Source organism: Saimiri boliviensis, chromosome 12 (genome assembly GCF_048565385.1).
Source record: "Saimiri boliviensis isolate mSaiBol1 chromosome 12, mSaiBol1.pri, whole genome shotgun sequence".
Taxonomy (NCBI): domain Eukaryota; kingdom Metazoa; phylum Chordata; class Mammalia; order Primates; family Cebidae; genus Saimiri; species Saimiri boliviensis.
This window is the reverse complement of record NC_133460.1, coordinates 7366011-7378574: the sequence shown is the minus strand read 5'-3', so window position 1 is coordinate 7378574 and position 12564 is coordinate 7366011. Positions and strand designations below refer to the sequence as shown.

Below are 12564 nucleotides of genomic sequence, written 5' to 3'. Positions count from 1 at the left end.
CGTCTACCTTCTAGCCCGTAGCGGAAGGCAAGAGGTAACTGCCATTCGGGAAGGACTAGGGACTTTTTTACAACAACCCTGCAAGATGCTCATCTTCATCTTCATTTTAAAGAATGGGAAACTGAGGATTCACCAGAGGAATCTACCAGCCCAAGCCCAAGGTCATTAGGTTAGACTAGGAGTTGTCTCAAATCCAGAGCTGTCATGTCATAACTTACGCCCTTTCTACCACATGCCAATTGAAAGGCACAGTTAATATTTTTTACAAGTCCTTAAGTTGGTAATTGTAATAATAACACAGATGTTTATTGAGCACTTACTGTTGGTCAGGCATGATTTTCCCCTTAGATCACATTTCCACGTGATAGGCAGTGTTATTCCATTTGATAAAGATACTGAGGCTTAGATGTTAAACCACTTAGAAATGTCACAAAGAAGTGGAGCCTTGATTTGAAACTTGCCACCTTCCTTTGCTGACATGATACCAAATTATACATTCCTTGAAGTGCTTATTGGTGTTTTCCTTTCTTTTTCTTTTTTTTTTTTTGAGGTGGAGTCTTATTCTGTCACCCAGCTTGCAGTGTGGTGACTCGATTTCTCCTCACTGCAACCTCTGCCTCCTGGGTTGAAGTGATTCTCCTTCCTCAGCCTCCCCAGTAGCTGGGATTACAGGTGTCTGCCACCATGCCCTGCCAATTTTTGTATCTTTAATAGAGATGGGTTTTCGGCATGTTGGCCAGGCTGGTCTCAACCTCCTAACCTCAGGTGATCCACCCACCTCGGCCTCCCAAAGTACTGGGATTTATGGACATGAGCCACCATGCCCAGCAGCCATGTTTTCTCATGCTGTGTGTTTTGTGCTGTATGTTGTATGTACCTGAATTGTGCTAGTCGTTTTGTGTTCTCTAGGATTTGTCCAAATGACATTTAAGCTATTCATACATTTATAAAGATTAATTAAAGGGCCCTGACTGGATAATTAATACCAGGCAATTTCCTATTGCAATCCAGTTTTGTAATACTTACATAGTAGGCAACAAAGTATCAGTAATTGTGGTTACTTGATGCAATGTAAAGAAAAGAGCCTGGACTTCAGGGATGAACTTCCCCAGTGTGTGTGACCTAGGTGTGTTATTTAGTAGCCTTGAGCCTCTCTTTGAAAATTCATTCATTCACAGCAATTAATTGAGGCCTATTTTATGCCAACAACCATTGTGGGCACTGAGGAGACAGCAGAGAACAAAGAGATTGGATGTGTGTTTGATCAAGGGAATTATGGCTGGGCGTGGTGGCTCATGCCTATAATCCCAGCATTTTGGGAGGCCGAGACGGGTGGATCACAAGGTCAAGAGATGGAGACCATCCCGGCTAACATGGTAAAACTCCATCTCTACTAAAAATACAAAAAATTTGCCAACCATGGTGTTATGTGCCTGTAGTTCCAGCTACTCGGGAGGCTGAAGCAGGAGAATTGCTTGAAACCAGAAAACGGAAGTTGCAGTGAGCTGGGATCACGCCACTGCACTCCACTCTGGCAATAGAGCGAAACTCTCTCTCAAAAGAAAGAAAAAAGATAATGATTATTTACTTATTTTTTAAGACAGGATCTCCTCCTGTTGCCCAGACTAGAGTGCAGTGGCACAATGACTACTCACTGCAGCCTTGACCTCCCAGGCTTCATCGATCCTCCATTCTCCACCTTCTGAGTAGCTGGGACTACAGGCATGTACCACCACACCCGGCTAGTTTTTCGTGTTTTTTGTGGTTGAGGTTTTGCCATGTTACCCAGGCTGAACTCAAGTGATTCACTTGCCTCAGCCTCCCAAAGTGCTGGGATTGCAGGTGTCAGCCACTGCACCTGGCCAAGAGAATATTTTTTTGTTTTTTTGGGATGGACTCTGTCACCCAGGCCGAAGTGCAGTGGCGTAATCCTGGCTCACTGCAACCTCTGCCTACTGGGTTCAAGCGATTCTGCCTCCTGCTTCAGCCTCCCAAGTAGCTGGGATTACAGGTGTGTGCCACCATACCAGACTAACTTTTTATTTCTTGCTTTTTCTTTTTTTGCGATGGAGCCTTGCTCTGTTGCCCAGGCTAGAGCGCAGTAGCGTGATCTCAGCTCACTGCAACCTCTGCATCCCAGGTTCAAACAATTCTCCTACCTCAGCCTCCTGAGTAGTTGAGATTACATGCGCCAGTGACCATGCCCAGCTGATTTTTTTTTTTTTTTTTTTTTTTTTTTTTTTGAGACGGAGTTTCGCTCTTGTTGCCCAGGCTGGAGTGCAATGGCGCGATCTCAGCTCACCGCAACCTCCGCCTCCTGGGTTCAGGCAATTCTCCTGCCTCAGCCTCCTGAGTAGCTGGGATTACAGGCACACGCCACCATGCCCAGCTAATTTTTTTAGTATTTTTAGTAGAGACGGGGTTTCACCGTGTTGACCAGGATGGTCTCGATCTCTTGACCTCGTGATCCACCCGCCTCGGCCTCCCAAAGTGCTGGGATTACAGGCTTGAGCCACCGCACCCAGCCTGATTTTTGTATTTTTAGTAGAGACAGGGTTTTACCATGTTGGCCTGGCTGTTCTGGAACTCCTGATCTCAGGTGATCTGCCCACCTCTGCCTCTCAAAGACCTGCGATTATAGTTGTGAGCCACCATGCCCAGCCAGCGTTTATATTTTTAGTAGAGACAGGGTTTCACCATATTGGCCAGTCTGGTCTTGAACTCCTGGCTTCAAGCGATCTTCCCACCTGGGCCTTCCAAATGCTGGGATTACACAGTGCCTGGCCCGAGAATAAATTTTTTAATTCTGTTCCTGCATCTATGTACCTCATGGAAGGAGCAGTCCTCGTTCAGCATTCTCTTTCTTTCTTTCTTTTTTTTTTTTTTTTTTTTTGAGACGGAGTTTTGCTCTTGTTACCCAGGCTGGAGTGCAATGGTGCGATCTTGGCTCACCGCAACCTCCGCCTCCTGGATTCAGGCAATTCTCCTGCCTCAGCCTCCTTAGTAGCTGAGATTACAGGCACGCGCCACCATGCCCAGCTAATTTTTTTTGTATTTTTTAGTAGAGACGTGGTTTCACCATGTTGACCAGGAGGGTCTCGATCTCTTGACCTCGTGATCCACCCGCCTCAGCCTCCCAAAGTGCTGGCATTACAGGCTTGAGCCACCGCACCCGGCCTCGAAGTCTCACTCTTTGCCCAGGCTGGTGCAGTGCCTCTGTCTTGGCTTACTGCAACCTCCACCTCCTGGGTTCAAGCAGTTTTCTGCCTCAGCCTCCCGAGTAGCTGAGATTACAGGCGCCTGCCACCACATGCCATGGGCAAGTTTTGTATCAGGTTGTGTACACAGGTGAGAGGTGACATCTTTCAGGGTGCATTCTGTTTTCACATCTAGAGTCACCAAGTGGTCAGGCTGGGTGGCTCATGCCTGTAATCCAAGCACTTTGCTGGTGCTAAGGCAGGAGGATCACATGAGCCCAGGAGGTTGAGACCAGCCTGGGCAACATAGGGATATCCCATCTCTACAAAAAGATTTTTTTTTTCAGACAGAGTCTTGCTCTGTTGCCAAGCTAGAGTGCAGTGGCACAATCTTGGCTCACCTCAACCTCCGCCTCCCAGGTTCAAGCCATGCTTCTGCTTCAGCCTCCCAAGTAGCTGGACTACAGGTGCGTGACACCACTCTCAGCTTATTTATTTATTTATTTTTTTTGAGATGGAGTTTTGCTCTTGTTACCCAGGCTGGAGTGCAACGGCGCAATCTCGGCTCACCACAGCCTCCGCCTCCTGGGTTCAGGCAATTCTTCTGCCTCAGCCTCCTGAGTAGCTGGGATTACAGGCACCTGCCACCATGCCCAGCTAATGTTTTGTATTTTTAGTAGAGACGGGGTTTCACCATGTTGACCAGGATGGTCTTGATCTCTTGACCTCGTGATCCACCCGCCTCAGCCTCCCAAAGTGCTGGGATTACAAGCTTGAGCCACCGCGCCCGGCTCAGCTTAGTTTTATATTTTTAGTACAGATGGGGTTTCACCATGTTGGCCAAGATGGCCTTGATCTCTTGACCTCGTGATCCGCCCACCTCAGCCTCCCAAAGTGCTGGGATTACAGGTGTGAGCCACCATGACTGGCCTACAAAAAGATTTTTAAAAATTAGCTGACTGGGGCCGGGCAAGGTGGCTCATGCCTTTAATCCCAGCACTTTGGGAGGTGGAGTCGGGTGGATCACCTGAGGTTGGCGGTTCAAGATAAGCCTGACCAACATGGAGAAACCCCATCTCTACTAAAAATATAAAATTAGCCAGGTGTGGTGGCGCATGCCTGTAATCCCAGCTACTCGGGAAGCTGAGGCAGGAGAATTGCTTAGACCCGGAGGTGGAGGTTGCAATGAGCTGAGTGAAACATCATCTCCAGAAAGAAAGCAAGAGAGAAAGAGACAAAAGAAAGAAATAAGCAAGCAAGCAAGCTGATTGTGGTGGCACCTGCCTGTACTCCCAGCTACTCGGCAGGGTGGGGTGGGAGGATCACTTCAGCCTAGGAGGTTGAGGGTGCAGTGAGCCACAATGATGCTACTACACTCCAGCCTAGGGGACAGAGTATGACTCTTTCTTTGCCAAAAATTAATCAATAAATATAATCATCAACCAAGAAGCCATGTCGTAGTGAGCCTCTGTGGTCCTAGCTACCCAGGAAGTTGAAGTGGGAGGATTTTTGGAATCCAGGAATTTGAGTTTGGCCTAGGCAACATAATGGGACCCCATCTCTAAATAAAACCCCAAATTTAAAAAGGGCATCAACTCAGCTTCCAAACAGTAGTCTATAATCTTGTCTCAAATCCAGTGGTACACTTAGATGATGTAACAACACTTTAAATCTGAGTTCTCTTCCAAGCAGAAAGCAGTTGGTGACTAGGCATGGTGGCTCACGCCTATAATCCCAGCACTTTGGGAGGCCAAGGTGGGTGGATCACCTGAGATCAGGAGTTCAAGACCAGCTTGGCCAACATAGCCAAACCCCATCTCTACTAAATAGTAAACACAAAAAATTGGCCAGGCATGGTGGCAGGTTCCTGTAATCCCAGCTACTTGGGAGGCTGAAGCAGGAGAATCACTTGAATCCAGGAAGCAGAAATTGCAGTGAGCCAAAATCATGCCATTGCACTCCAGCCTGGGCAACAAAAGCGAAACTCCCCCCTCCCCCCTAAAAAAAGAAAAGAAAGCAGTTGTTGGACAGTGGGTTGGCCATTCTTGGAATGACTTGGAGGCTTATTCTTTTCTGGGTTGCTCTTTACTGGGCATATCTGGTAAAATAAATTGTCTGTTAAATGAACTCTAATTATTCTTAATCATTGATGACCTTTGGATAATGTCAGAAGTCATTAGACTGGGGATGGTGGCTTATACCTGTAATCCCAGCACTTTGGGAGGATGAGGCTGGCAGATCTCTTGAGGTCAGGAGTTTAAGACCATCCTGGCCAACATGGTGAATCCCCTTCCCTACTAAAAATTTAAAAATTAGCCAGGTGTGGTAATGTGTGCCTGTAGTCCTGGCTACTTGGGAGGCTGAGGCATAAGAATCGCTTGAATCTGGGAGGCAGAATTTGCAGTGAGCCAAGATCACGCCACTGCACTTCAGCCTGGGCTGAAGTCATTATTCCTGTAATTAAACATGATTTGTCTTTATCCACATGCAATTTTGTGCATTACTGTATTAATTCCAGTCCATGTTCTCTGCCCAGAATGTTGAAGCCACAGCTGCTACAGGCCACTTACTACCAGCGTCAGCCTTCTGGCATTGGAAGGAGTGCTGAGAGAGAGACTCAGTTGGGTCAGGGCAATTCCCCACTCCCAAGTCAAAAGCGGGTTAAGTCCAGGTTCAACAATAAGCCAGCTTTAGTGTCTTCTCAAATCTGACTGAAGAAACACAATAGTGGTCTGCTGACCCCTACTACTTCCAGTCTGCTTTTTATATTCTGAGGGTAGTGAGTATGCCAAACACATGGATTTATTTCCTATTTCTGATTTAAAGTATTCTGACCATTCCTACTCATTCTCCTGTCTGATTATGCTTTACCTGGCCTCCTGCTTGGATGTGCTCAACACCTGTGGTTGTGTTTTGTGCTCATTAACTTCGAGCAGTCTTCCACGCTTCCTTTCAGAGTTGTTTCTCGTGCAATCCCAGTCAGTTCTTTGTTTAATACTAGCAGTGGCTGCCTATTGCTCTTAGGATAAGATCCAGTCTCCTTTGCATAGCTCTAAGGCCCTTCTTATTCCTAGGCCATGTTAATTATTATCATCTCTAACCACCACTGCCACCGCACACAGTCTAGTTTAGTTACAGGCATTTATCTGTATGGATTCAAACTCCTCTTTAGCCTATTTCTTTATCTTTTTTTTTCCATGTCACAAGTTTATTTACAAATGTATCTAGTATGCCATGTAAGTTAAAGTGTTTGATTGATTGATTTATTTACTTTTAATAGAGACAGGGTCTCTCTGTGTTATACAGGCTGGTCTTGAACTCCTGGGCTCAAGCTATCCTCATGCCTCAGCTTCCAAAAGTGCTGGGATTGCAGGTTAGAGCCAATATGCTTGGGCTTATTTATTTTTTGAAGAGATTGCACCTCTTAAAACGCACTTCCAGGCCGGATGTGGGTGGTTCATGCCTGTAATTCCAGCACTTTGGAGGCCGAGGCGGGTGGGGCCGAGGCGGGTGTTTTCTTTTGTTGAGAACATCCCCAGAGTGATTTTCTTTCTTTTTTTTTCTTTTTAGGAACAAAACATTACCCTTTTGTTTGTACTGCCTTCTTCCACACGAGTGCCCCTTTGGCCAAAGAAGATTATTACCAGATATTAGGAGTGCCTCGAAATGCCAGCCAGAAAGATATCAAGAAAGCCTATTACCAGGTCTGTATGGAAGTCAGGTTTTGGTGACCAGATTGTAGAAGGCATGTTGTTGACCCCATCTGATCCTGATTAGCATAATGTATGTGCCCGCATGGATAGATCTTATGAGCTGATAGTATAGAACAGTATGTTAAGGATGGACTTTGCTAGACTGTTTTTCGGTGCACAAAACCGTAGAGGTTAATGCTTCAGAACAAAGAGGCAAGTCCAAACCAGAGATTTTATTTTATTGTATTTTTTTAGTCTGGTCTCTCAGTATCATAAACTAGAGATTTTAAGAAGTTTTTTTTCCAGAGCTGTTTTCATAATTAAATTTAATCTGTACCTTCTGAATCAGTAGGTATGATGGTCTAAGTTTGAGGTAGTTATTCTTTGCATTTGGATAAAAGTTTGTAGGTTTAGAATTACTTCCTTTCTTTACCTGGAAAACGTGAAATTCCCATTGTCGTAGCCCAGGGTATATTAGCGTAGTTAGCGTAGCTGAGTAAAGTTGTATGTGAGATGTCTAAACCACTGGTTCCCAGACTCCTGGTTTGCTCTGGCCAATAAAACAAAATTAGCATTGGAGACAGCAGTGTAGGATTGAGAGCTTTTTTTTTTTTTTTTTGAGATGGAGTTTCACTCTTGTTACCCAGGCTGGAGTGCAGTGGCGCGATCTCAGCTCACCGCAACCTCCGCCTCCCGGGTTCAGACAATTCTCCTGCCTCAGCCTCCTGAGTAGCTGGGATTACAGGCATATGCCACCATGCCCAGCTAATTTTTTGTATTTTGAGTAGAGACGGGGTTTCACCATGTTGACCAGGATGGTCTCGATCTCTTGACCTCGTGATCCACCTGCCTCGGCCTCCAAGTGCTGGGATTACAGGCTTGAGCCACCGTGCCTGGCCCGAGAGCTTTTTGTAAGTGCACACTTCACTGGAGTTGTGCAGCTGTCACTGCAATCAACTTTAGAACATTTTCGTCACCTCAGAAAGAAACCTTGTACTCATTGGCACTCACCTTCCATTTTTTCTCTCCCTCGTCCTTGGCAGCTACTCACCTGCATCCTGTCTCTTTAGATTTGCCTATTCTGGCTACTCATATACAGGGAATAGTACAATATGTGTCCTTTTGTGTCTGGCTTCTTTCATTCACATCATACTTTCAGGGTTCATCTGTGTTGTAGCTTGTGTCAATACTTCATCCCTTTTCGTGGTCAGATAATACTCTGTTGCATGGATTGATCACATTTTGTTTATTCATTGTTTGATAGACATTTGGATATTTTCCACTTTTTGCTATAATGAACAGTGCTGCTGTATACACATTCCTATGTAAGTTTTTGTGTAGACATGTTTTCATTTCTCTTGGATATTTAGGAGTAGAGTCATATGGTAACTGGATCTTTTTTTTTTTTTTTGAGAGTCTCATTCTGTCACCAGGCTGGAGTACAGTGGCACAACCTCAGCTCACTGCAACCTCCGTGTCCTGGGTTCAAGCGACTCTCCTTCCTGAACCTCCTAAGTAGCTGGGACTATAGGCACGTGCCACCACACCTAGCTAATTGTTGTATTTTTAGTAGAGACGGATTTCACCATGTTGGCCAGGATGGTCTCGATCTCTTGACCTCGTGATCCACCTGCCTTGGTCTCCCAAAGTGTTGGGAATGCAGGGGTAAGCCACCACACCTGGCAGTAACTGGATCTTTTTGTTTTTTTTTTTTTTTGAGACGGAGTTTTGCTCTTGTTACCCAGGCTGGAGTGCAATGGCGCGATCTCGGCTCACCGCAACCTCCGCCTCCCGGGTTCAGGCAATTCTCCTGCCTCAGCCTCCTGAGTAGCTAGGATTACAGGCACGGGCCACCATGCCCAGCTAATTTTTGTATTTTTAGTAGAGACGGGGTTTCACTATGTTGACCAGGATGGTCTCGATCTCTTGACCTCGTGAACCACCTGCCTCGGCCTCCCAAAGTACTGGGATTACAGGCTTGAGCCACCGCGCCCGGCCCAGTAACTGGATCTTTATTGAGAAGCTGCCAGCCTTTTTCAAAGCAGCTACACCATTTACATTCCCACCAGCCGCGTATGATGGCCATTATTTCTCCACATCGCAGTGAACACTTGTTATTATCATCCCTCTTTTTAATTACTACCCTAGTGAATGTGAAATGCTATCTCATTACCGTTTCAATTTGCTTTTTCCCTGGTGACTCATGATGTTGAACATCTTTTCTTGGGCATGTTGGCCATTTGTATGTCTTTGGAGTAATGTGTATTTGGATCCATTGCCCAATTTTAATTGGGTTGTGATGGATTCAACAGAGGCTTGGGGACAGGAAGCAGAGATGCTGTCCTGTGACCAGTGAATGGCCTGTCTCTTCCTGAGCTCAAGAGTCAGGTGCCTGATGCAAGAGTGGGAGAAGATTGAAAAGAGGGAGGTTGGACCGGACTCCCATGATAATTGATGTGAGGCCCTTAGTAAGTCCTAGAGACTTAATTTTTTTTTTTTTTCTTTTTTTTTTCTGAGACGGAGTTTCGCTCTTGTTACCCAGGCTGGAGTGCAATGGCGCGATCTCGGCTCACCGCAACCTCCGCCTCCTGGGTTCAGGCAATTCTCCTGCCTCAGCCTCCTGAGTAGCTGGGATTACAGGCACGAGCCATCATGCCCAGCTAATTTTTTGTATTTTTAGTAGAGACAGGGTTTCACCAAGTTGACCAGGACGGTCTCGATCTCTTGACCTCGTGATCCACCCGCCTCGGCCTCCCAAAGTGCTGGGATTACAGGCTTGAGCCACCGCGTCTGGCCTCCTAGAGACTTAATTTAAGATAAATTCTTAATTTAGGGAACCATTCAAGTTTTTAGATGTGGAAGTAAAAAGATCAGGTAAAGCTGTAGCAATCACTGTATTTTATGTACTAACAAAAATAACTGAAACAACAGAGACATCTATTTATTTAGTTATTTTCTTCTGTTTTTAAAAAACTTTTTCTTCTTTGAGACGGTTTCACTCTGTTGCTCAGGCTGGAGTGCAGTGGTGAGATCTTGGCTCACTGCAACCTCTCTCTGCCTTCCGGGCTCAGGCAGTTCTCCTGCATCAGCTGCCCCAGTGTTTATAACCTGCGATTATAGGTACGCACCACCATACCTGTCTAATTTTTGTATTTTTAGTAGAGATGGAGTTTCACCATGTTGGCCAGGCTTGTCTCAAACTCCTGAGCTCTGGTGATCCACCCAGCTTGGGATCCCAAAGTGCTGGGATTACAGACATGAGCCACTGTGTCTGGTGCCCTTTTTAAAAATTTGTTTCTCTTTTTTATTTATTTACCTGTTCTAAGCCATTCTGGATGCTAAGGACAAAGAGATACGTCAGAGTCAGTTCCTGCCCTCAAGTTAAGAGACTGAGACATTAAAACAGATCATTATTATTATTTTTGGCAGGGACAGAGTCTCACTTCATTACCTGTGCTGGAGTGCAGTGGCTCGATCTCTGCTCGCTGCAATCTCTATGTCCCAGGTTCAAGTGATTCTCGTGCTTCAGCCTCCTGAGTTGCTGGGACCACAGGCGTGCGCCACCATGCTCGGCTAATTTTTTGTATTTTTGGTGGGCAGGGGTTTCACTATGTTGCCCAGGCTGGTCTTGAACTCCTAAGCTTAAGTGATCTTTCTGCCTTGGCCTCTCAGAGTGCTGGGATTATAGGTGTGAGCCACTGCATCCGGCAGAGAGACAACTTTTATAAAGGAAACATAATTATGATTGGTATTTAGAGTTCTGTTACAATCATCTTACATATGAAGCAGTTTATCACGTTTTTCCCTTAGCTTGCCAAGAAATATCACCCTGACACAAATAAGGATGATCCCAAAGCCAAGGAGAAGTTCTCCCAGCTGGCAGAAGCCTACGAGGTAATATGACTTATATGCATGCAGTCACTGCTGTTCCGCTACATGTATGAGTCAGTTTGCATTGCTGCCTGCTACAGCCTGGTCTGTCACACAGTCCAGTGTGAAGGCCATGTCCCTGCACCAAGTCGTCTTGTTAAAAAAAAAAAAAGTCTGGTCCGATGGTAGTGGGTTATCAGAACTTATTAACATTAGTGTCGCTAAAGTTGGTATATAACCCCCCACTGCTAAATTTGACTGGCTTAAAAAAAAAAAAAAAGATCACACATGGTGACTCACACCTGTAATCCTAGCACTTCTGGAAGGCCGAGGCGGGTGGATCACGTGGTCAGGAGATGGAGACCATCCTGGCTAACATGGTGAAACCCCTGTCTCTACTAAAAATATAAAAAAACCTATCCGGGCGTGGTGGCATGCACCTGTAGTCCCGGCTATTTGGGAGGCTGAGACTGGGGAATCGCATGAACCCAGAAGGTGGAGGTTGCAGTGAGCCAAGATTGCGCCACTGCACTCCAGCGTGGTTGACAGAGCAAGATTTCATCTCAAAAACAAAACAAACAGAGCTGGGTGCGGTGGCTAACACCTGTAATCCCAGCTACTTGGGAGGCCGAGGCAAGAGATTCACTTGAACCTGGTAGACAGAGGTTGCAGTGAGCTGAGGTTGCACCACTGTACTCCAGCCTGGATGACAGAAGGAGACTCCCTCTCAAAAAAAAAAAAAAAGAAAGAGATTCCAGGCCAAGAATATTGGCTCACACCTGTAATCCCAGCACTTTGGGAGGCCGAGGTGGGCAGATCACTTGAAGTCAGGAGTTTGAGACCAGCCTGGCCAACATGGTGAAACTCTGTCTCTACTAAAAATACAAAAATTAGTCAGGCATGGTGGCAGGCACCTGTAATTCCAACTACTCAGGAGGCTGAGGCAGGACAATCGCTTAAACCTGGGAGGTAGAGGTTGCAGTAAGACAAAGATTGCGCCATTGCACTCCCGCCTGGGCAAGAGAGCCAGACTCTCTTATCAAAAAAACAAACAAACAAAAGTTGGTGTCTCACTCTCGCCTAGGCTGGAGTGTAATGGCAAGATCACAGCTCACTGCAGCCTCAAACTCTTGGGCTCAAGCAGTCTTCCTGCCTCAACCTCAACTTCCCAAGTAGCTGGGACTGCAGGTTCCCCACTGCACCTAGCAGATGCAGTTTTTAATGAGGGGGGTGTTATTCTTGTGAATGTATTTTTCCACATGGATAGTTGATTTGCTGTTTCTGCTGGGATGAGTTTTGGAGAGTTCTAATTCACTATTTTGCTGACTTTTGTCTCCAAGGGAGATTTTTTTTTTTTTTTCCAATTTTTTTTTTTTGAGATGGAGTCTCGCCCTGTTGCCAGGCTGGAGTACAGTGGTGTGATCTTTGCTTACTGCAACTTCCACCTCCCAGGTTCAAGCATTTTTCTTGCCTCAGCCTCCTGAGTAGCTAGGACTACAGGTGTATCCCGCCATCCTTGGCTAATTTTTTGTATTTTTAGCAGAGAGGGGTTTCACCATGTTGGCCAGGTTCCTGACCTCATGTGATCCGCCCATGTCAGCTTCCCAAAGTGCTATGATTACAGGTGTGAGCCACTGCACCGGACTGGGATGAGGGATGGCATTAAGAGGACAGAGCCTCAGAACCTAACAGCAGCAATTCCTCTGGAAGGGCTGGAACCAGGAGATAAAAGCCACCAGGAAGTCATGGTCTCCTACTTGCCTCCTCCTCTGCCAACCTTCTTTGTTTGCATCTTAACTGGGTGT

General features: G+C 46.0%; 1 protein-coding gene across 3 annotated transcripts in view; it reads left to right on the top strand.

Moving 5' to 3' along the window:
- DNAJA3 (DnaJ heat shock protein family (Hsp40) member A3) overlaps window positions 1-12564 on the top strand; it is a 29902-nt gene that overhangs the window by 523 nt on the left and 16815 nt on the right. For 2 of the 3 annotated variants that reach the window (XM_010339134.2, XM_010339133.3), the window contains exons 2-3: window positions 6768-6901; window positions 10700-10783. The exons of the other annotated variant lie outside the window; for it this stretch is intronic. In XM_010339134.2, coding sequence (XP_010337436.1) covers window positions 6768-6901; window positions 10700-10783 — 218 coding nt within the window. The remainder of the gene's footprint in view (window positions 1-6767; window positions 6902-10699; window positions 10784-12564) is intronic. 3 annotated transcript variants of the gene reach the window in all.